The following is a 25,284-nucleotide window of genomic DNA, read 5'->3' as shown; positions in this document are numbered from 1 at the left end:
GAAACTTAACCGTATCATTTCAATTGCATTTTTAAAAAGCAATCATAATCGCGTAATATTTCCGTGTCAACAGTGCAAAATCAGCCTGGTTACTTTTTTTTTTTTTTAAGGAATTTTGCCTTTTTTTAAATTTAATTAATTAATTAATTAATTTATGGCTGTGTTGGCTCTTTGTTTCTGTGCGAGGGCCTTCTCTAGTTGCGGCAAGTGGGGGCCACTCCTCAGCGAGGTGTGCGGGCCTCTCACTATCGCCGTGGCTTCTCTTCTTGCAGAGCACAGGCTCCAGACGCGCAGGCTCAGTAATTGTGGCTCACGGGGCTAGTTGCTCCGCGGCACGTGGGATCTTCCCAGACCAGGGCTCGAACCCGTGTTCCCTGCATTGGCAGGCAGACTCTCAACCACTGCGCCACCAGGGAGGCCCCAGCCTGGGTTACTTTTGCTTAGATATTACACCAAAGGTCACTCGTTTGCTGGTAAATCTTCGACTTTTAGAAACTAGTTCTTAAGAATTCTAAGAATGTCTCTTCTGCAAGTCTGAAGTGAACACTGGCTTCACAGAATCCCTTCTGTATCACACTGGGAGGGAGAGCAGAGCAGGCAGAAGGCTTAGCAGTGGGGCCCAGAGCCAGTTCAAAAATCTCCCACTGCCACCCGCTTCTCCACATTAAGTTTTGGTGCCAGACGGAGCACGGCAACGACTGGTTTATGAAGGAGAATGATTTAGCCCAAAAGTTAGAAGCTGATTTTTGCAGTATTGTGATCAGACTGTTGCAATGGCATCTGAACATAATCTTATTGAAAATGACAACCATCTTAGAAAAGAAGGAACAGACTCAAAAAAAGGGGGTTACTCCGCAAGTCTCTCCTTCCCATCCTTCCCCCACCTCCCTCCCTTGGGAATGTCTCCAGACCCCCCTAAGGGATTTAGCTCCCCTTTTGTTTCAGACATTTGGAGCAGGGTTTGGAGCGCTTTCTCCAGAGATCTCAAAATAACACTTTGCGCTCAAAATGGCCACTGGGGACATGCTGCTTCCGGCAACGCAGAAAAGAAAGTGGGTTTGGTGGTAGAGCACACTTATCAAGTCCCTGCTAAGGTCCAGGCTGTGTGCTAGCCCTTGAGAAGCTCACGGTCTAGAGCGGGAGGCGGATAAACCCAAGACGTTTAAGTTGATCACAGAGGCTGTTATAACCTGAAGCACCACTTGGCTTCCATGCATCTGTCAGACCCTCTGATACCACATCTTCTTCCAACAAAGCGACTGCACAAGTGTTCTTGCACATTAAAGTGTGCAAGCCCATCTAGTCACATTTATATCAGAAGAATTTCCCTGTATGGGTATATGTGGTCTCGGATCATTTCATCTTGTCTTCTACTTTAGTTGATAAATTCTGTAAGAAATGAGAAACGTCACCACTGCAGACTAGAGATTTCTAGAGGGGGACCCTACACAGCATGGCAACAAAGGAACCGTAACTGTAAGGAACTTTTTCATAAGTTTCATGTCAAGAGTATTTGACTTTGTTATGACCTTGTCTTTCCTCAATCGTATGATTACCTTTCACCAGCTCATTTCTTTCCCTCTTCCCCAAAAGGAACTCAAGTACCAAAGAAGCTTTGAATTAATAGAATCTGATGATGATGCTAGGGGAGGGAAGGCCATCTTTTCAGTTAGTATAACCGACTTGGCAAAATAGACACGAACATATTTTATTTTATAAATTTATTTATTTTTATTTTTGGCTGTGTTGGGTCTTCGTTGCTGCTTGCAGGCTTTCTTTAGTTGCGGCGAGCGGGGGCTACTCTTCGTTGCGGTGCGCAGGCTTCTCATCGCGGTGGCTTCTCTTGTTGCGGAGCATGGGCTCTAGGTGCACGGGCTCAGTAGCTGTGGCTCGCAGGCTCTAGAGCACAGGCTCAGTAGTTGTGGCACACGGGCTTAGTTGTTCCGCGGCATGTGGGATCTTCCCAGACCAGGGCTCGAACCTGTGTCCCCTGCGTTGGCAGGAGGTTCTTAACCACTGCGCCACCAGGGAAGCCCGACACAAACACATTTTAATAAAGGTTGTTTTTCAGGACAAATGTTGGCACAAAAACCCACATACAAATCACATTCAAGACACTGACCTTTCTTAAAGCTAAGAGCTAAAGGGAAAATCATACTTTTCATGAGACCACGGGGTCATGCTTATTCCTAATTTACACCTTGGCTCTCACATCATTCCTGTGACAGCCCAACCTCCAACCTCTCTCACCCACAGCTCATAATGTCCTTCCCAACCACTGCGGCATTTTCTCACATATAGCTATAATTGCATTGTGGGTACTTCGCATATTCGTCTCCTTAGCGGGATTGTAAACACCTGGAGGGGGAAACAGTGCCTTGTACATTCGCTGACCTTTACACTGAGTATTAACATACACCAAGCTAAGCATTTTCTATTATCTCACTTAATTCCTTCAAAAGCCCTGCAAGGGAGGCTCTTTTACTGTGGCCATTTTCAGGCGAGGAAACTGAGGCTCAGGCAGGTCCAATGTCACACATTAGTGGAGCTGGGATTCAAATCTATATCTGATGGACTCCAGAGCCAGTACCCCTAACCATAATACACATAAACAAAAACAAAACATTTCCCCACCCTCACTCCTACCATGTTTAATTTCCTTGGATGGACTTGACATTTTAGGATTTGCTAGCGCTTACTTGAACTACACCATCATTTTTACCAAAGTGAGATCTTGCCTTCTCATCGCCCTGATGATGCTGAGCATGAGTGGCTTACAGAGCTTGTAACGTAATTGGATAAGGAGTTTTACATTTCTTAGCTGCTGCTTCCAATTTAGCATTTGCCGTCAATGAGTAGGGATTAGCACCTTAGGTCTTTTACTTTGGGGAAAGGAGTTGGCAGATTTGACTTCAAGTGGGTAAGAATCAGATTACCAAAAAACAACAGTAAGATACTGTCAAGGGACCGTGTCTAATTCACCTCTGTATCCTCCACAGAGAGAACCTAGAAGACAGCCGTGAGAACTACAAAGCCAGAAGCTTTTGTGGTGCATGAGGCATAACCGGCTGAATAATACAGAGAGACTGATCCTACATGTATGTATGCCTTCCAAGCTAAAACGGCAGCACACGAGGAGAGAGGGACAAGTCATTGATTAGCTAAGGCTTTCAGAATTCATTTTCAGATCCCAGCTTGAATTTAATTTCTGATTCCAAGAAATCAGCAAAATGAGGTTCTAAAGGTATTTAAATCTAACTGAGGAAAAAGAAAACTCATTTTTTTCCCTGTTTAGAGTTTTCACATAGGGAGGAATTCTTTTTAAATGCCAAATTACTTCCCTTTTCTAAGTCTATTCGGCTATTTATATAAACTCAAGAACTATTTTTAAAAACCTACAAAGAATTTATATTATTTTTTAAATCACAAAATAAACAAGTCTCATATGTACTATATGATTAAATCAAACTCGGTTAACAAGTGTTTTTCATTACAGCCAACTCAAATATTACGCAAATAATCTAGATTATCTACAAATGAATAAATAGAATTTCCATGAACTCCATACCCCCAAACTTCACTTTAACTGATAATGATGTTTACTCAATATGCTGGCTGACAGGTAGGAAAATTGATTTGAATTCAATCACTCCTTACGTTTTGTGTCCACTTTCTGCTAGTATTTAAATGACTCAAAGATAAGACAAGGGTTTCCCTGGTGGCGCAGTGGTTGAGAGTCCGCCTGCCGATGCAGGGGACACGGGTTCGTGCCCCGGTCCGGGAAGGTCCCACATGCCGTGGAGCGGCTGGGCCCATGAGCCATGGTCGCTGAGCCTGCGCGTCCGGAGCCTGTGCTCCGCAACGGGAGAGGCCACAACAGTGAGAGACCCGCGTACCGCAAAAAAAAAAAAAAAAAAAAGATAAGACAAAAAGAGGTAAAAATGAAAAGAAAGGATTGAATAAATTGAGAGAATGGCAAAGTAGCTTTTTGAAACTAGAAGAACACTCTTTCTATTCTTTAGCAAGCCATTATTGACAGAAAGAAAGAAAATGCACCTTGGTTACACATAATGGCTTTCTTTCTAACAAATTAAAGAATTTAACAAGTTCACATAGACATACAAAATTATTACAGACAATTCGTTCAAGCAAGGAGAAATTAGACTGTGTGCCCATCAACTAATTTATAACCTGCCTTGGATCTTCGTTCCCACTCCAGTAATGACAGAAAAGAAATCTTGTTGACTTTTTCCTGAGTGTGACAAACAGAACCATAACATACCTTGCATTCTTAAGCAGAACAAAATGTAAAGTGCACTGATGTTCTATAGGTATGTGGATTTAGCCAGCTACATTACTTACATTCCATGAAAACATAAAAACCCAAAGGTCCTGTTTGTGTCATCTGAAAACAGCAGGACAAGCCTATTTCGTTACAAAAGCTCTGTAATCTATAAATCAGCCAGCCACACATCATTTTCCACACTGGATCCAACCACTGGTCTAGCCATCCCATTAATCTGCTCCTGACAATGGAGTAAAGAAAATCGATGGGCCCCATTTTGAAAACCAACCTTGACAGGGGCAAAAACGTACTTTTCTACAAATATTTGCATTTTCCATAACTGGTCATATTGGATCTATCCATTAATTGAAATTCTCTCTGCCTTTTTTGAACCTTACCAGTATTTTCAGTGTATACCACTTCATGAGATAATACATTCTAAAAGCTATTTGAAATAAATAGAGAGGTCCTTGGATTTTTCTTAAGTTTACCTCTTTAAAATATCAGGAGATGCCCTATGTCTTGGTATAATATTCCAGTATATGGTGACCTGAGCCATGTTTATCCTATCTACCCACTTGTGATTAAACAGGCAGACCTTCCAGTAGGCTCTGCCTTTTGGTGACTTGAGGCAGGAATCTACAGATGATCTTCCTGGTCATGCTGCATGTTTTACTGTCCTTCCAGCCCTAACGCATCCTGGGCAGACGGTTCTCAGTGTTCAGTCTACAATCACTCCCATGTTGCTCTAGCGTAGCATAATCAAGCTCAAAACCTACTCTCCTAGTAATAAGTTTCAATTATCTCCCCAGCTCTTGTCCATCCAGAAACTCATCTCTCACTTTCCTGTCCACACTATCCAGCCTCATGGGGTCTCACTGGGGTACAGCTCCTAGAGCTTGGCCTCTCTCAACTCTTAGGAAAGGGTGTTAAATCAGACCAGCATCCCTTGCTCAACCATCCCTTGGCTATTCAGCTTTTCTACACAACTTCTTCTTTAAAAACTGCCTGTATATCACTTTTGTTTCCTTCTTTAAGCCAATTCCCTCCCTATGACAAACCTGTATCATCAGAGATACCACTTGATAGGAGAGTCTTAGGGGTTGACCCCTGTGAAAGGTTCTTTGAAGTTCTTAAGTTAATATCCTTGAGGTGATTAAAATGTTGTAAAATCGATGTGATGGTTGCACATATCTGTGACTATATTAAAAACCACTGACACAGACACTTTAAATGGGTGCGTTGTATGGTATGCAAATTACATCTCAACAAAGCTACTAAGAAAGCTAGGGGAAAAAAATAACCTATCCAGTTTCACTTCCTTATACCTAAAAAACCCCTCCACTATTTAGGAAGAAGAGTTCGCCGTACAGCAACCACCAGGCCCCTCAGTAGAATGGTTAGGTGTCAATGTGTGGGGATCCCACACTGTAGCTAGGCTGTAGCCAGAGATTCCACTGGCAGGCCTGGAACAAAAGTGAGGCTTGCTGCCCTGTAGCTCCCTGAGGGCTCTTCTGGAGCTCTTACACACAGAAACACAAAACACACAGCTTAGTTCTGACTGCCACTGAGCATCAACCATGTGCCAGAGGCAGTGGGCTACAAAGCTGAGAAGACAAACGTGGGCAAGACGTGGGTGCTGCCCTTCAGGAACTCATGAGCTTGAAGGGAAGACAGACGCCCTCAACAGAGAGTTAAAATACGATGGGATAGGGACTTCCCTGGTGGTCCAGTGATTAAAGCTCCGCGCTTCCACTGCAGGGGGCGCGGTTCCATCTCTGGTCGGGGAACTAAGATGCCATGCGGCGCAGCCAAAAAAAAACACACGATGGGATAAAAATACACGATGGAATACGAGCTGGGACAGGGGACACAGAGAGTGCTGTGGGGATGCAGATTAATTCCACGGGCGAAGGAAGCTCAGAGAGGAGGTAGCATGTGCGCTGAGCCTTGAAGGACTGAATAAAAACGCCCATGGCAGGCAAGGTGAAGAAAGGCACTGCAGGCAAAGATGAGAGCGGAAGTAATAGACGAGGATGAAACGCATGTGTTCAAGGAGTCTGGGGATGCACAGAATAAGGAGAAATGGCCGGGAAGAGCTGGAAAGGCACGTTTACGGAGGACCACAGATGCCAAGGCCATGAGATTGGACTGTTTCCTAGTGTAGGCGATGGGCAGCCAGCAGAGAGGTTTTTAAGCAGGGGAATGACATGAACAGATGTTTTACTCATATTTATGCACTGCAAGCCAGAAGGTCAGCGCTAATGGAAATTAATCCATAAAATGACAGCATAGGCTGAAAATTTGCCCCATTGTCTACATTTTCCAGGAGCAATACACTGAATTATGGAAAACTACTCATTAGAGTTGCATCCGAAACTATTGAGGAAAATTAAGTGAGGGCTCTGTTTCTGTGAAGAGTTTTTCTTTAACAGAGAAATAAAGAGAGAAATACTTGCTTGCATCTTCCTTGTGACAGAGATTAAATTCGCCTGAACATTTCATTTTGAAAAGATCAACTGCCAATCTGCACTTAATTTGTTTCCAACACCTTTTCAATGGCTCATTTGATTCAGAATGGTTAAATTTTCGATGAAACGTAAGTTGGATCACAGTATTCCTTTGTTTAAACCCCTTTAATGGTTCAACATAGCCTGCAGAGTTGGTGATCTGTGAGGCAGAGAAAAATGTTGGGGTAAAAATGGGAAAGTCACTACGTTCTCCTGGAGAATGCATAATATACTAATATAATAATAAATGTTCTTAATTAAAATTAAAAACGTAGCCTGCAGAAAAAAGCTTGAACCGTTTAGCAAGGCTTATAAGATCTGGCCTCCACCCCCAGCCTCCAGCCCAGGCGCTCCAACCCCCGTGGGCAGATCTCCTAATGGGCCCTGTTACCCCGCCTTTGCTGCTCCTCTGCCAGTTCTTCCCCCAGCCTCACTGCAAGACTCCGTGAAGCTGCCCATCTTTCTAGGTGCAAATGGCCACTCCCTCCTACCCACTGCTACCCACCTCCTCAAACCCACAGCTAGTGCCTGAACTTCCTTCCCCATCCTAGTCCCATGATGAAGAGCTGAGGTGCCCATTTCCTTTTCTGCCTCTCCCCTGACTAGAATGAAAGCTCTGTGATTCAAGAGCCTTTGTCTTATTCACGGCTCTATCCCCAGCACCCCCAAATTTTATGTTGAATGACTGAATGAGCAAACTATGAATCCACTGTCATTATCTTTCTTTCTTTTCTTTCTTCCTTCCTTTCTTTCTTTCTTTCACATCTTTATTGGAGTATAATTGCTTTACAATGTTGTGTTGGTTGCTGCCTTATAACAAAGTGAAGCAGCTATACACATACATACATCCTCATATCCCCTCCCTCTTGCGTCTCCCTCCCACCCTCCCTATCCCACCCGTCTAGGTGGTCACAAAGCACCGAGCTGATCTCCCTGTGCTGTCATTATCTTTCTAACCCTCAACATTAAGATTTCCTGCCTCTTCCAATTTTTCAAGATGATCACCAACTACAAAACGCTCACTGAAATACACACATTTGGGTAGCTGTCCAAAGGAGCCAGGCTACTGAACACTTTAATAATGTGAATCATCACTCATTCATTTCTCTTTTGGTAAATTCACAACATCATATATGAAGTTTTCATAGAACCAGGCACACCTACATGAAGAAATGTAAAGTGTCAGGAGGTAGAAAATCGTGTTGGTTGGGCATTTGAATTAAACTTGAGAGAAAGTTGATGACTCCAGCAAAACTCATTTTGTGCTGGTAACAGTTCTCCCATTGCCAAACTTCCTCCTGAACAACCTCTCTCTCCCCATCCCTCCCTTCCCTTGAGCTCACATTTACTGTGTGCTGAATGTGCCCAGGGTATGTTTTCTGGCTTCCTTCCCTAAAAGTTATCCAAAATGCATCCCGCCACACATGCGCAGAAACTCTAGCGAGAAGCGCTCCCCACACCCTTATCTAAGCATCCCCGTTTTGCAACGTTCCTCATCCGGTGCAATGCCACTGCAAGACCTCAGACTTAGAACAACGCTGCCTCTACAAGCCTCTACCTATATTATGTGGCTGAACCACTGTCATAATGGCAAAACTATGTCTTTCCCAGAAAAGAATCTCCACACCTTCTCCCCAAGACAATCTCCAACTAGGCTAACATCACCCTTGCCCATTCTCTCCATGTTACAGCGCATTCCTGTCTTGTGTACATTTTCATTTCAACCTGGACCCCGTAGCCGATAGCCCTGTCACTAGTCCCTTGTCATTCGGAACCACATCCATGGCCACTCCCCAGCCCTAGATCAAGCCCCCTGCTTGCCCGTCTTTGCTGCTGCAGGAGAAGAGCCTGACTGAGTGCTCAAGGCCTTCATTTACGGGGATACAAATCCTAGGCTCAGTTGGGCTCTCAGTCCCACCCTCAAGGCTTTTACTTTACTCCTTGTCAGCTCCCCACGACCTGAAAGAGAACAGGACACTTGAGGTTTCACGAATGGAAAAGCCCCTCTCTTACAGTGGCGTCCTGGTTGACCTGCATAGCTTGCTGCAAGGGCTGTTCTACTGAATCCGATGTCCCCACGCTGACGTTAACAAATTTCATAAAACCCTGTATCCTGCCACATTTATTTGGCAGTCAACTCCTTTCTGGGTGCCACTTTCTCCATTCCTAATTTGGTTCCTAATCTGGGGTCCTAAGTGATCCTTGGATGGGCTACGTGGGATCTGTGGAAGTCTGAAATTATATGGAAAATGTTCTATGTACACCTTTACGGGGAAAAGGATCCAGAGCTTTCCAGAACCTCAAAGGAGTGTGTGACCCAAGAAAGGCTAAGATCTACTGCCTTACTAACTTCATACAAACAGACTGCGTTATTTTTATATAAGACTTACTGGTTTTGTGTCGTTATAAAGCAATACATGTTCACTGAGGAATCTTTAATCTAAAAATGTAAAAAAGAAAATGAAAGTTCCTTAGAATCTCACCATCCAGAGAGGATCACTGTTAGTGGCCATTTTGATGTTTCTCGATCTCTTTTCAATTTTTGTCTCCTTCTAAATTGGATTCATACTGTTGATTTTTGATAGTTACAGGGTTTGAGAAACTTCAGAGTACAAAGAATTTGGGACCAGTGTTCACAACTGCCTTTGATTTCCAAGCCCATCTACCAACAAATATTTCTTGAGCACCTGCTGTGTGTATGACACACCACTCCAAAAATCAAGAGTAAATCCTTATCCAAGTTCTCACACAAGGTGTTTAAAAATTCTAGGGATTTCAATAGGCTGTGCGAAGTTCCAGCCTAAGAAAGAGAACATTTTAGCTTAAAATGACTGGACCTATATCAACCAGGAAAAAAAAGGGGGTCAGGTGGCAACAATGACGTAATTATAGACTTGGAGGAACACAATTAAACCACTAGAAGTCAGATTTTTTTTTTTTAATGACGGTTCTCCTTTATTACCAAAATGCGGACTCTCACCTAATGATATATTTTTAAAAAAGGTGATAAAACAAAATACACGAGATGCGACTATATAGTAAAGGCCTGGATCATCTCACACGACTCATAAACTCATTCTGAGGGAAATTCCCTGTGTTTTGAGCAAAGACATTAGGGAATAATTGTGTAGTCTCCTATGGTGGTGACTGTTCAAAGGACAGCGCTTGTTTGCTTGTGGAATTCCACCGTGTTTAAGGAGTGTAATTATTTCACCGCCACTGCTTACATATTTCACAATCAAGATAATTCTGGACAAACAGAATCATTGCTTCTTTGCTTTAAATATATATAGGCAGAGGATGAGCCAACTGCAAGATTTCTTACCATTTCAAGTCCACTCCCTCTACTGCACTTTTCATCCCGTATTTAAACACTATCCCATTTCCAAGCAGGAAAGCAAATAAGTCTCTTGCAAGAATTCAAGGCCAAGCCCAGTGAAATGCTTCAGAGCTTTCTCTATCAGCCATCCCGTCCCTCGCTAAACCACTGAGGCTTTTCCTCCTTCCTCTGACCGTTGGAGGCCCCTCTGAGGGAGCAATCCAGGCCTGACCCTGCAAGAGTTTCCTGGAACATACTGGCATCGACTGGAGAAGCCACAGCCTCTGGCCAGGTCAAAGGCTCGGCCCTGCTTTCTTGTCAACACCTCAACCTGACAGCAGCCACCTGCAGGCTGTAGTGAAGTGGCCATCGGGCAAGCAGGCCGAGGTGGGCCCGTAGCTGTGCCTCGGCATCTTTCTCTCCCTCCGGGCTGTGACCAGAGCTCCTTTCGGAAGGCCTTGAGGCAGCCAGTGGACTGCAAGAGTTAAGAGCCCTCACCTTCTCTTAAAGCAAGAGCCACACTCTGTCTAAGAGGGACTTGAATTCGTGGCTAGACGTGATGCTGCTCCAGGGCTCAGTGTGTAGCATGAGAAAGACCAGAGACCTTAAAGCCCTTTCATACACTTTTCATAGAACTGCAGCTGGAAGCCAGACCTGCTGACCCTATTCAGTCCCCATGATGTGCTCAACAGCTTTGAGAAACGACGCCTGCCACGGCGGCTCCTTCTTTCACTACTATTTCTTTTCTGTTTGGGGATTGTTTAAGGCACCAAAATTTCACGGGGGAATAAGGAGGCGCTACTGTACTACCTACGCAGGAAGTGGTAGAAAGTGAGCGTCATTTTACTGACAAGAGGAGAGTAGTTAAAAGTAAATATGGTCCAATGAAAACATTAAAGATTTCTGTATTCTGAGTGATGGGATTATAGGTGATTTTTTTCCTTCTTTTTCTGCTTTTCCCCCCATTTTTCTAGCACAAACCTGTATTGCTATTATAATCCAAAAACATAAAATCAATTTTATTAGCTTTTTTTAATTACAGTAAAATATACATAACATGAAATTCACCATTTTATCCTTTTTTTGTTTGTTTTTTTTTTTGCGGTACGCGGGCCTCTCACTGTTGTGGCCTATTCCGTTGCGGAGCACAGGCTCCGGACGCGCAGGCTCAGCGGCCATGGCTCACGGGCCCAGCCGCTCCGCGTCGTGTGGGATCTTCCCGGAACGGGGCACGAACCCGTGTCCCCTGCATCGGCAGGCGGACTCTCAACCACTGTGCCACCAGGGAAGCCCCATTTTATCCATTTTTAAGTGTACACTTCAGTGGCATTAAGTACATTTATATTGTTCTGCAACACCACCATTACCCATGTCCAAATTTTTTCAGCATCCCAAACAGAAACTCTGTACTCATTAAACCCTAACTCCCCCTTCTCCCCAACCTCCAGGAACCTCTAATCTACTTTCTGACTCTATGAATTTGCCTATTGCAGGTACCTCATATAAGCAGAATCATACAATAATTGTCCTTTTGTGTCTGGCTGATTTCACTTAGCGTGGTATTTTCAAGGTTCATCCATGTGGCAGCTCATGTCAGAATTTCATTCCTTTCAAAGGCTGAATATGATTCCACTGTACATATGTCCTATGTTTTGTTTATCTGTTGATGGACATTTGGGTTGTTTCCACCTTCTGACTATTGTGAATAATATGATACAAACACTGATAGGATGTGTTGATAGGAACACTGTGTACAAGTATTTGTATGAGCCCCTGCTTTCAGTTCTTTTGGGTTTATAACCTAGAAGTGGGATTGCTGGATCGTATGGTGATTCTGTATTTAGCTTTCTGAGGAACTGCCAAGCGGTTTTCCACAGAGGCTGCACCATTTTGCATTCCCACCAGTAATGCACAAGGGTTCCAATTTCTCCTCATCTTCTGCAACATTTGTTATTTTCCACTTTTTTGATAACAGCCATCCTGACAGGTGTGAAGAGGTATCTCATTGTGGTTTTGATTTGCATTTCCCTAAAGATTAGTGATGTTGAGCATCTCTTCATGTGCTTATTGGCCATTTGTTTATCTCCTTTGGAGAAATGTCTACTCAAGTCCTTGGCCCATTTTTAAATCGAGTTGTTTGTTTTTTCGTTGTTGAGTCATAGGAGTTCTCCATATATTCTGGATATTAATCCTTTATCAGGTATACGCTATGCAAATATCTTCTCCCATTCTGTGGGTTGCCTTTTCATTCTCTTGATAGTGCCCTCTGATGCACAAAAGTTCTTAATCAACTTTATTTTTTAAAGAAAGTACAGGTAAATTTTTTAGGGCATAGGCAGACAGCCTAAAGTATAGATGGGGGGCTTCCCTGGTGGGTCCGTGGTTAAGAATCCGCCTGCCAATGCAGGGGACATGGGTTCGAGCCGTGGTCCGGGAAGATCCCACATGCCGCAGAGCAACTAAGCCCGGGTGCCACAACTACTGAAGCCTGCGTGCCTAGAGCCCGTGCTCCACAACAAGAGAAGCCACCACAATGATAAGCCGGTCGACACAACTAGAGAAAGCCCGCGCGCAGCAACGAAGACCCAACGCAGCCAAAAATTAAAAATAAAGTATAGAGAAGTGGCTGCAACGCCGAGCGGAGGAGGCAGGAACCCGAAGGCAAGCAGGGGCTGGGTGGGGACCATGGCCGGGATCACCACCATCGAGGCGGTGAAGCGCAAGATCCAGGTTCTGCAGCAGCAGGCCGATGATGCAGAGGAGAGGGCCGAGCACCTCCAGCGGGAAGTGGAGGGAGAAAGGCGGGCCCGGGAACAGGCTGAGGCTGAGGTGGCCTCCTTGAACCGTAGGATCCAGCTGGTTGAAGAGGAGCTGGACCGCGCTCAAGAGCGCCTGGCCACTGCCCTGCAAAAGCTGGAGGAAGCTGAGAAAGCTGCTGATGAGAGTGAGAGAGGTATGAAGGTTATTGAAAACCGAGCCTTAAAAGATGAAGAAAAAATGGAACTCCAGGAAATCCAACTCAAAGAAGCTAAACACATTGCAGAAGAGGCAGATAGGAAGTATGAAGAGGTGGCTCGTAAGTTGGTGATTATTGAGGGAGACTTGGAACGCACAGAGGAGCGAGCTGAGCTGGCAGAGTCCCGTTGCCGAGAGATGGATGAGCAGATCAGACTGATGGACCAGAACCTGAAGTGTCTGAGTGCTGCTGAAGAAAAGTACTCTCTAAAAGAAGACAAATATGAGGAAGAGATAAAGATTCTTACTGATAAACTCAAGGAGGCAGAGACCCGTGCTGAGTTTGCTGAGAGATCGGTAGCCAAGCTGGAAAAGACAATTGATGATTTGGAAGATAAGCTGAAATGCACCAAAGAGGAGCACCTCTGTACACAAAGGATGCTGGACCAGACTCTGCTTGACCTGAATGAGATGTAGAGCACCCCAGTCCCATCCTGCCGCTGCTCCTCCCTCTGACCCGACTCCGCTGAGGCCAGCCTGCCCGAAGCTGACCTTTAAACTGAGGGCTGACCTTTAACTGGAAGGCTGCTTTCTCCTTTCGCCACCTCTCCCACCCCCACCCCTGTGTCCTTTTCGCCAAACTGTCTCTGCCTCTCCCCAGAGATTCCATTTGGGCTAGAGGCTGAGCACCTTTGGGAACAACGTTTAAGGGAATGTGAGCACAATGCTAAGTGTCTTTAAAAGCATGCTGTGATGTACACATTTTGTAATTACCTTTTCTGTTGTTGTTGATGTAGCAGCCATTTGTAAAACATTCCAGATAATTCCATAGTTCTGAAGCAGCAGTCTAATCCCTTTCTCACTTTTGGAAGGTAACTTTTCAGCTTAATGCATATTGCCCTCTCCGTAGAGGAGGGGAAAAGGTATGGGCCTGCCTTACAGAGAGCCAAACAGCCCAGAGGACTCCGTTTTGGGAAACCTTATTGCTCTGTAAAAAGTACCCGCCAAACCAGAAAGGTGATTCCAGAAGGAGTTAGCCAAAAAAAAAAAAAAAAAAAAAAAAAAAAAAGCGCTGTTCAGGTTTTCAGCTTTACGGTATCTTTGGGCAACTTTTCCACCAGAAGTGACCAGATGAAATCAAGATGGTGAGACCTCTGAGACCAAATCCTTGTCCCAGCTCTCCCCTGTTCCCAGCCGCTCACAGAATGGATCATGTGCCCCTTATTTTGAGGCGACCACTTATTTGCTCTCCCGCCTCCTTGAAAGAAAGGAAAGAAAATTATGTTTTACCACTGATTTAGCCATATGAAACTCATCTCATCACCCTTTTCTGGGTCTGAAGCTGCTGTCTCTAATAAAAGTGCCATCTCATTGTGCATTGTATCAGTTAGTGCTGGAGAAATCTTGAATAGCTTATGTACAAAATTGTTTTTAAATTTTATATTATTTTGAAACTTTGCTTCTTTGGGGTTGGGGCACACTGGTCACCCCATCTGGCTGTGACAGCCCTCTGGCAGTGTGCTGATCTTTTAACGTTTCTTTCCCTACCCAGTCCCCCCTTTTTGGTGAGGTTTCAGTGAGGTCAGTTAGGTGTGCATCCTACAGCTTAATTGGCTTAAAATGTACTCCCCTTTGGTGTGGTCTCTTTGGGGGCCGATTGGGAGAAAGAAAAAACAATAGTGTAACTGTTTTGATACTGAACATTGATAAATGTCTTTTTGAAATAAAGAACCAGTCCCTCCAAAAAATAAAAAAAAATAAAAATAAAAAATAAAGTATAGACAGGGACGGGAATCCTCATACCTCTCTGTAGACTTCCTTTTCAAGGGAAAAGGAACAAGAATTGAGGTCTCTATGAGGTAACAACTCATAACTCCTCCCCCCAACTTGGCTCCTTCCTAGGCAACTAGTGCTGTAGGACACTTGTAGGCTAGCGAGAGTCCCAGAAAGGGAACTCAAGCTGGGTGTGGTAGGTGAGCCCAATGGGGATGGTCAGGATGGTGGGGACATCGGATCCTGTAAGACTTTTAAGGTTCCCCAGTTCCACCAGGCAGACGTTTCACCCTAACCCGTTCTCTGGCTGGTTCTTGACTATACACACTCAAACTTCCAAACTTCTCACATGCAAGATCAACATGCAGATGTGTTAGTGCTGAATGGAATGGACTGTTTAAGTCGTTACTTTGAAAAGTGACACCCAAGTTCAGTTCCCTCTTGAAGACTCAAACTCCCAGGAAGTGACTCCCTCTGTTTGTAAACTTCAGACATTGCCTTTTGTATGCCTCTGCCCTTCATTTCTTTTCTCCTCCCTCCTCCCTCTCTGCCTCCCTACTCCTATCGGCAAAATGGGGCTTTCTAAACAACTTTGTCACGTCGGAATTTATTTTCCAAGTATTTTTGAAGTCTAATCGGTTTCTACAGGCAATCAGAAGAAGCACCACGTACGCATTTTCTTCTAGGGATGACTGTGGAACCACACTCAAATCCCCTGGAATGTGAATAAAGTAAGTCTAAATTTCAGGACCATTGTGAGGCTAAACTGTTGAATATCTCTAAGACTAAAGGTTAGAAACCCACTGCAGGTCCTGTAAATTAATATTTCCTGCTCTACGAAGTAAGCATTTGTTATCAAAGGTATTCTCAATTATAGATCACTGATCCACCAAACCATTGTTTCATAAGGAGACTATCTGAAACTTCTCCCTTAACTAGATATCTCATACCCCAGGGTGTGAATTGAGTACTGTACATGCATTCTTTTAGCAAAGAATCAAATTAGAAGGATATCTGTAGGAAGGCCTCCACCTAGACATTCCAAAACAACTGTCTTAGAAATTTCATCTTTACTCTTAGGAAATCCTTTTTTGCACTTAAATCGTTAGGAAAAAAAAACAAACCCTCAACTCCTTTAGCCTATGCTCACATGCTCTACCTTCAAAGCCATCACATTATGGGATGGCTGGGGTGAGAGAAGAGGTACGAGGGGAGGAAGAGAAGTAGCTCTTCTCTACCATTCTACCATTTATTGAAAGCTTGCTAAGCAGCAGGTGCTGTGCTAAATGCATTACACGTGTTATTTCATTCGCGCAATTATCCTGTGAGGTAGAAAATACTATCATTGCTCACACTTTATCAATGGGAAAACTGAGACTAAGGGAGGTTGGGCAGGGATGGTAGGCAGAATTCTATGATGCCCCCTAAGAGGTCTGCCCCCGGTCTACTCACCCTGTATAATTCCATCCCCTTGATTGTAAGCCAGACCTGTGAATATTATGAGAGATCACTCCCCTGATCAGGTTAGTAATAAATTGACTCCAAGGTCATCAAAGGGGAGATTATCCTGGGTGGGCCTGGCCTAATCGGGTGAACCCTGGGAGAGGAACTGGGCCCCTCCTGGAGAGGGAGATTCACCCACCGGTCTTAAAGGAGACAGAAGTGTTATGAGAGGTCCACGGGGCTAGACCTGAGGCTGTCCTCTAGGAACTGACAGCCACCCCCAGCTGCCAGCCAGCAAGAAAACGGGTCCAATCAGTCCTACAACCACAAGGAACTGAACTGTGCCAACCTGAAGGAGCTTGGAATAGGCCCCTGGGCTTCCAGATGAGATCACAGTCCTGCCAACACCTGTGAAACCCTGAGTAGAGACTCCAGCTGCGCCCTGCCCATACTTCTGACCCAGAGAAACTGAAATAAGAAGTGTGTGTTATTTTAAGCGGCCGAGTTTGTGGTCATTTGCTATGCAGCAATAGAAAACTCATTCATTCAGGATTCAAAGCCAGGGCTGTTTAACTCCGGCATGAATGCTCTTAACCACTACAGTAGTTTCAGTAGCAGTTTCACAAATTCCTAACCATGTTTAATTCTTCAAAATGAGTAGAGACACCAATTTCTACTTAACAGTTATGGGTATGACCTTTTCCTCTTCTGATGCAGTTTGCAAGTTTTAAAAATGTTTTGACCACATTCTAGTATAGAAACACACATATTGATTTGAGATCTGGGAGAAGAATACACATTCAATAGAAAACTGCTCGAATGCAACATGATAACAGGTAAGCTGTGAAAAAATAAGTAGACCGGAAATCATAAGATTTTATTTACCAACGGCGCCTTGTCGAAGCAGGCTGGGCTTTTTACAAGGGCTCCAGGCGGTGCTACTTGTGAATACTTTCCTTCTGATCGTTGCGTAATCTGCAAGATCTGTCATCCTGTGCCTCTGAAGAGATGACAACCCATTATCTCTTTTCAGACAGCCCAACTCCAAATTCACTGACTAGGAGAGGCCGGCGAATTCTCTGCTGGAGTGAGATCAAGTTAAAGAGAAACTCACAGAAGCATACACTGGAGTTGCTTCTTGGAGGGCATCAGTCAACAACACATGTTTCATGTTCTTTCACACACGAACACACCCAAACTACACATGGGGACAAAGCAGATGAATAATAATAGCTAACACTTATGTAGCCGATGCCAAGCGTTTACCATGAATTGTGTCATTTAGGCCTCCGGCTCACCTCATGAAGTAGGTATTATTATCACTGTCACTCCCATTTTATAGACCAAGAAACTGAGACTTATTTAGAAAGTTAAGTAACTTTCTCAACACTCTCCAACCAGAGTCGCGTTTCAACTCAGACGCTGACACCAGAGCTCACATTCTCAGTCAGACTGCTGTATCACCCGTACTTCTACTGCTCCTCAACTAGTTATTTCTTCCACCCTTCACAGGACCTAGCAACGAGCCTTCACAGAGGAATGCTCCATAGATGTCTGCTGATAACGATAAAGAATGAGGCCAGCGCCGGAGGGACTAGGTAAGGCTTCCAGACCATTCATCACTGAGAGAAGATGGGTGCCAGTCTCACAGTAAGTGAACAGGATCATACTACTTAGAGCTCCAAATATATGTTGACTCACCCTCTACAGGAAGATTTGATTCTGGCGCTAAGAGCAGAAAAAGAAAAAAGAAAACCAACGCAGTTTTCCAGAGTTTAGTTCTCCCTTTTGGAAAAGTTTCTGTGACACATCTGGAAGTGATTTTCTAACACACTAGTTCCAATGAGTCATCTACAATATTAAGCAATGATTCCATAGGGTGAACCCTGATCATATCTTTCCATTAAGCAGCATCCACTGAGGTCAGTGAAAGGCAATGGCTGACCCAGACTTGGACAACCTCACCCTCCACAGCCCCAATTTACATTGTCAAGAACATGGGTTTTAAGAGGTACGGGAATGCAATCTATCTCCCAGCACTAACACAAGACTTGTTCTAATACACTTAGTTTCCTTTCACTGGTCATGTGCAGAAGAAGGATGCAGAAAAGGCTGCTTGAGGGGGAAGTAACCCTAAGTAAAGCTGGCAGAAGGAACGTTACGGAGCCATGTATAAACATGGGGCAGTCAGAAACGCAGGGGGTCAAGGTGGGCTCCCTGGGCAAAAGAATAAGACAACCCATGGTATATCGAATTCAGCTAGCGTGCAAGACTCTTAATGCCGCCAGCAAGAATTTCCCAAGGAATATTCTAGAAAGGACTCTCAATCCACCCCTTGCCCTTTCAGCCACATCCTAATATAGTGGCTCCAGCCATCAACTTTTAACCCATATCATATTGGTTTCCTAACATTTAAAACCTCTAGTATCGATGTTTAGAAGTATAACTTAAGTCCATTTCCCAGTGTCTTCTGACACTTGGATTTCTTTCAGGTTACAATGAAGGAATGAGTCATGTTCTTTCAGAGACTAAGGAGCCACTTACAAAGGCTATTTTAAATCTTTCAGGTGACACGGGTATTATTTAGTTCCCAGAAACAATAATTTACTAAATGGTTTCCTCAGGGCTGAAGGAGTTAATGCAAGTTCCCAGAGCAATTCTTCTCTCGGGGGCACCAAAACAATCTGATTTTAAATGGCACAGGAATTGTATAAGCTTAAAGCATTAAATCCTACCTTACAAAAGACATAAATTAGCGGGTGTCCACTTGCATTACAAAAGGATTCTTTGCTTTGCCAAAGGGTTCCAATCAAATTTATTCAAAAATCAGATTCCCCTAATGTATGCTGAATGATTGGATTTGCACATGGGCTTCATTGAGCGAACACAGCTGTACCAAAGGCTGAATTTAATTACAGGTACCTCTTCACCATGACTTCAGTGGTTCTTATACCCATTTCATTGCCTCCAACGTCGTACAGTGAGGAGTTGACCTTACAATTTCTGACTCACAATTCCCCCACTCTAACAATAAAATCGCTTTGCTTTTTACCTAGTACTCTTGACCCAAAGTCTTCAATCCACATTTGTTAGTCCTCATAATTATGCCAAACAAGTTGGCAAGAAAGCTGGGAATGCCACCTTCCAAACTACCAGGGATGGGAAAAAAAAAATAGCACCATTAACAGGCAAAACGAGTAAAGGTCCACATAAGCACAAAAGAACTACGTTTAAGTTTATTTTTTTCCAAACATGAAATATTTCATGCATAGTATTTTTTTAAAATAGACTGTAATTTTTCAATCAGTTTTAGGTTCACAGCCAAATTGAAAGTACAGAGAGGGCTTCCCTGGTGGCGCAGTGGTTAAGAACCCACCTGCCAATGCAGGGGACATGGGTTCAAGCCCTGGTCCGGGCAGATCCCACATGCTGCAGAGCAACTAAGCCTGTGCACCACAACTACTGAGGCTGCACTCTAGAGCCCATCAGCTACAACTACTGAAGCCCGTGCTCTCCAACAAGAGAAGCCACCGCAATGAGAAGTCCTCGCACCGCAACGAAGAGTAGCCCCCGCTCACCGCAACTAGAGAAAGCCCGCCTGTAGCAACGAAGACCCAATACAGCCAAAAATTAATTAATTTTAAAAAATAAAAAAGAAAGTACAGAGAGTTCAGTTCCCATGTACCCCCGCCCACGTGCACAGCACAGCCTCCCCCATATCAACATCCCCCATCACAGAGATACATTTGTTACAAGCGATGAACCATCGCTGACCCTCTTAATCACCCGAAGTCCAGAGCTTACACTAGGGTTCACTCTTGGTGTTGTACCTTCTATGGATTTTGACAAATATATAATAACACGTATCTCCCATCAGAGTATCATACAGAGTAGTTTCACTGCTTTAAAATTCCTCTGTGTTCGCCCTATTCATGCCTCCCTCTCTGCTGCTTTTTAAGTTACGAAGAGAAAATATTCAAAACTCAGTTTAGGGCCTCCCTGGTGGCGCAGTGGTTGAGAGTCCGCCTGCCGATGCAGGGGACACGGGTTCGTGCCACGGTCCAGGAGGATCCCACGTGCCGCGGAGCGGCTGGGCCCGTGAGCCATGGTCGCTGAGCCTGCACGTCCGGAGCCTGTGCTCCGCAACGGGAGAAGCCACAACAGTGAGAGGCCTGCGTACCGCAAAAAAAAAACCAAACAAACAAACCAAAAAAACCTCAGTTTAAATACAACAGATCAATTTTCATATATCAGTTTTATATTATGATGAGAGTGGGCGCTGGAGAGAAAATGGAGGAAGAAATGTGGTGGGGAAAAGACAAGACAGAAGGACAAAGGCAACGAAAAAGAAATGAACTCAAGGATGTACATGCTGATGGGGAAAAAAAGGGGCACACAGTACAGAGGGGAAAAGAGACCCTGCTTACCAAGATCTGCAGCATAATCTAATTATCTGAAATGTCAGAGGCAAGACCTTCCATTTCATCCATAATTCCTAATTCATCCATAATTCTCCCATCCATTTGTTTTAAATCCACAAAAAATCTAAGATTATTTTTAAATAAAAGAACAAAGATAAGCAATTTCGAACTCAGGAAAATGGCAACCAGAAATCCTTGCAATATCGATGCATATCACCTATTAATTAGCTATACTTGAAATTTAAGTCCCTCTTGTGATTGATCATATTAATGGCAGCAAAGGATGACTACAGTATCGACAACCTAAGACACGTGCAAGAAAGATGAGACCAATTTTAATTTACATTTCAGAAACTTCAGGGTAGGCATTTCCACCTCTCAAAAACTGTGAAGATAATATGAAACATTACATAGATGTGGACATACAGATACATATACTGTGTGTGAGTGTATATATATATATATATATATACATAAACCCTTTGAAACTTCACTTTATAGAGAACCCATTATGATCAAAATTGGAGGAATACTTCAGCAGATAGCAATGAAAAGCAAATGGGAATTGAAGTCTCTAATTTCTAGGCCATCCTCATTTTATTGATTCAAGACACAGAGAATGTGAGACATGCAAAGCAACGGGCAAGGAGCTGCAGGATTATAGGAGAAATTATTTTAATAATAACAGCACCAGGCTAATTACTGTATAGATACTATATGTCACATACATATGCATTCATATATATCAGAGAAATATAGCAAGCCTGAAAAGTAAGTGTGGCGCTTTTTCTGAATTCTACTTTTTCTGATTACAGAAATAATACATTTTAAAAACAGAAAATGTAAAGCAAGAATAAAATGTACTCATAATCCCACCACCCAGAGACACGCACTGTTAATATTCTATATACTCACATATATTATAAACACAGGCATTCCCTTTGAGAATGTTTTCTTTGAATATAACAATAATACTAACAGCTAACATTTATTCAGCACTTCCTATGTTCCAGGCATTATTCTAAGTGTATTACTGTATTACTTTACTCAGTCCTTACATCAACCTTGTGAAGTCGGTACTATCTATCGTCATCTCCATTTTACAGATGGGAAAACTGAGGCAGAGAGTAGTTAAGTAACTAAAGTCACATATATCACATAAGCATTATTTTACAAAAACACGATCATACTTTGCATGGTGTTTCATAACCTAAACTTTTTCCCATGTCAATAATTAATACAGATGTCATTTTAATGACTGCATGGTTTTCTGGTGTATGGAGGTACATTTTTCCCAATCCCTTACTTTTGAACATTCGGGTTGTTTAAGCTTGGGGAGGGGGGCGGTTGTTGTTTCGCTATTATAAACCACTTGGCAAGGCCCACTGAGGTTGATATTAGCTCCATTTTACAAATGAGCACAAGGAGGTTCCACAAAGTTAAATAGCCTGTCCAAGGTGACAGAGAGGGTCAGTGGAATCACTGGGCCTTTCTGGCACTCTGATGCCAACGCATTAGCTCCTTCTACTCTCCTGCCCACTCCTTAAGGCATTTACATGCTAATGGATGAGAGAAGTTGTCAACCATAGTTCTGAGGCAGAATGAAATCAATCCTCTGTAAAACTGGAGAACTGGAATGGTAGGCTGAAAAATGCCCCCCGCCAAGATATGTCCCCATCCTAATGCCTGGAACCTGCAAATGATACCTTATGGCAAAAGGGTCTTTAACACGGGATCGAGTTCATAAGGGTCTCAAGATGAAGAGATCATCCTGGATTATCGAGGTGGGCCCTAAACGCCATCACATATGTCCTTATAAGAAAAAGGCAGAGGGAGATTTGACACGACCGAATAGCGGGCCATGCGACTCACAGAGGCAGAGACTAGAGTGATGCAGCCACAAGCCAGGGAATGCTGGCAGCGACCAGAGCTGAGAGAGGCAAGGAACGGAACTTGCCCTAAATTCTCCAGAGGGAATGTGGCCCACTGATACTGATTTTGGACTTCCGGCCTCCAGAACTATAAGAGAATCAATTCATGGCTTTTAAGCCACCGAGTTGGTGGTCATTTTTTATGACAGTCACAGGAAAGCAATACAAGTAGCAGGAGGCTATGGGCCTATAGAAGGAGCAACTTGCTCCAAATGTGGGGGGCGGGGAGGGATGGCCATTTGACCTAAGCCCTGCAGGACAGATAGGGTTCCCTTTAGCAGGGAAGGGGCTGGAAGGGCATTCTAGGAAGAGGAGTCAGCACGTGCGAAGGCACGGAGATGAGAAAGTTTAGAGTGTGTTTGGGGAGCAGTAATGGTCCAGCACAGCTAGAGTACAGGTGACAGGAAGGAATGTGGTGGGAGAAGAGAATTCAAAAATGGGATGGGCCTTCCTGGTGGACAGGAAGGAACAGGAAGGCCTGCTAGGAAATCTGGGTGCTCATTTCCAGTAATGTGGAGCCAGTGCAGATAGAATTGGTATTTTTATGGGTCTGGGGATTTTGTGATTTTCCCTCATCCTTTCCTGAGAGGCAGCAGAATGGTGGGTCAGTTCCTAGCTATTTCAAGACAATAACTGCTTTGCTTACTGTCAAGATGGTCCACTCTGATATGTCATACCCCTAGGGACATGTGGACAAGACTGTGCCTAAATGATTTCTCCAGGGTGGGGCAAGAACCGCGACAGTGAGGGAGACCTATTCCATTCCACCTGGTGGCAACTGGGAGGACGCTCGTGCCCCCCCAGGAGACACTCTGAAATGTCCCTGGTTGCTCTGAAATGTGCACGGCCTCTGCCAACTCATCACCCCAAGAAGGCAAAATCCTCCATTAAACTGAGCCGCAGGAACTTTGCTTGTCTCTCATGAGGAAGGTTTCACTTTCGAAAGGTCTACCAAGCCAAAGGCCACTCTTTCCCAATAAAACCCAGCAAAGACACACACATACACACACACACACACACACACACACACACACACACACACACACACACACACACAGTGATGTATACTGGGCTCTGGAGTGGTAATTATATCATTTCTTAAACTCTTCATTCTTATTCCGTACTTCCGCAGACAGAATCTCCGCTTCTCTTAGTTGGAACTAAATACAAAGCCAGGACATTTTAGGGGACAACCTTGCCAGATGTGTAGCTCCACAACATTCCCTTAGCATCCAGGCCATTGGATTTCCAGAAAAGGCACCCAGCCATCACTAGCTCAGGCCTCTGGAATTTTCCATCCTTGTCTAAAGAAAAGGTTAAAAACAATAAACACAGTGACGGCCCTGTCCCCCAGAGAACACTTTATGACCAAACACAGAGGAGAGAGGGAAGGAAGAGGTGAGAAAAAGATGAGAAGGGGTGAGTGAGAGAGTGCCCACCGTGGAAGGAAGTTTCCAGAGCACAAATATGTAGACGCTTTTCCTGGAAGGCCACAGTGCAGAGGGGGCAGCAGTTGAAAGATCAGAATGAGGGGAGAACAGTCAGGGGTCAGTGGAAGGTGGAAAGAGAAAGAAAGAAATGTGGTCGGGAGAGCGCGAAGTCAGCTAAAGGAACCCTGCCCCAGTGGGCGACTCGCTCAGAGCAGGTCTCAAGGCCTCGGAGGGGCAGCCTCCACGGCCCCCATTCCTGTCTAGCAGGGTTTGCTGCCTTGAGAAATACGGATCTGGAATAGGTGTGAACTGTTGCCCTTCTTCTACCGGAAGGTGGAGGAAGTGAGGGCCAGCCAACCCTTGACTCCCAAAAGGAATCTGGCCTCTACAGGTTTCCGGTGGTCCCAAGTCTTAAACCCCCAAGTCGGAGAATTAGGTTCCAACTAACACATACGGTGGAGAACTACATAGAAGTGTCCTCCACATTCCTTAACTAATTAATTTGGGGTCTTGAATTACGCGAGTTGACAGGGTACACCACCCCACACAAAACTGTTCCACTTACCTGGCACAATTTCTACAGGGGTGGATTTCTTCCTGTCTGAAGCTAAAACCATACTGCTCCCCTCATTAAATATTGTTAATATTTTCATCTCTGGTCTCTTGGTCTATTATAATGAGGGGGAAAAAAATCCCTTCCTTCCAACTTAACTTATTTTTATCCTTTAGTTTCCTCAGAGTAAGTCCTTGTCTTCCCTTCCCCCACCCCGCCCCCATCCTTGCCCTAAGTAGATCCCATGTATTAAAATCAGTAGAAATAGATTCTCTGCTTCAATTCAAGCAACAGTTCTAAAAGCATTTCCCTTGGGATTTTAGCATGACCAGAAGGAACGTATTTCTCTTTTCCTTCAGCTAAGACAGCTTGCTATCTCCCATAGGTCAGCATGCCTCTCCCCTCCCATCTCTCTCTCCCTCTCTCTCTCTCTCTCTCTCTCTCTCTCTCTCTCTCTCTCCCTCTCTCCCCCTCTCCCCTAGCTCACTCTCAAACACATTTGCTTTCTAGTTTCTTCTGGTACACACCACACTCCCAGATGTTCCAGAGTCCTGAGGCATCAACTCTGTCACGAAGGTCACTGATCCAATGCCTACTATCCCTACGCCATGAAGTTCAGATGAGGGCCAGTGAAAAAGGAAAAACCTCAAACCAGAAAGCAGTA

General features: G+C 44.2%; 2 protein-coding genes across 3 annotated transcripts in view; one reads left to right on the top strand and one right to left on the bottom strand.

Annotated features, from left to right (window-relative positions):
- The window catches only part of DOCK11 (dedicator of cytokinesis 11), a 191,681-nt gene that overhangs the window by 154,068 nt on the left and 12,329 nt on the right, over window positions 1-25,284 (bottom strand). The gene's annotated exons all lie outside the window — the stretch shown is intronic.
- LOC309978784 (tropomyosin alpha-3 chain-like) lies at window positions 12,742-14,809 on the top strand. 2 transcript variants are annotated; one of them, XM_082865394.1, is made up of 2 exons: window positions 12,743-12,943; window positions 13,066-14,809. In XM_082865394.1, the coding sequence occupies exons 1-2, from the start codon at window positions 12,864-12,866 to the stop codon at window positions 13,544-13,546; spliced, it is 561 nt and encodes a 186-aa protein (XP_082721520.1). In that variant the 5' UTR covers window positions 12,743-12,863; the 3' UTR covers window positions 13,547-14,809. The 2 variants fall into 2 exon arrangements, with proteins under 2 accessions (XP_082721519.1, XP_082721520.1); XM_082865393.1 differs by having other exon boundaries at window positions 12,742-14,809.

The sequence above is a fragment of the Leucopleurus acutus genome (genome assembly GCF_964270905.1).
Source record: "Leucopleurus acutus genome assembly, chromosome: X".
In the NCBI taxonomy this organism is placed as follows: domain Eukaryota; kingdom Metazoa; phylum Chordata; class Mammalia; order Artiodactyla; family Delphinidae; genus Leucopleurus; species Leucopleurus acutus.
The sequence above is the reverse complement of the archived record's forward strand: the minus strand, read 5'-3'. Positions and strand labels throughout refer to the sequence as shown.

Coding starts and splice junctions, on each gene's coding strand:
- LOC309978784 (XM_082865393.1), top strand. CDS start 12,800: ATGGCCGGGATCACCACCATCGAGGCGGTGAAGCGCAAGATCCAGGTT.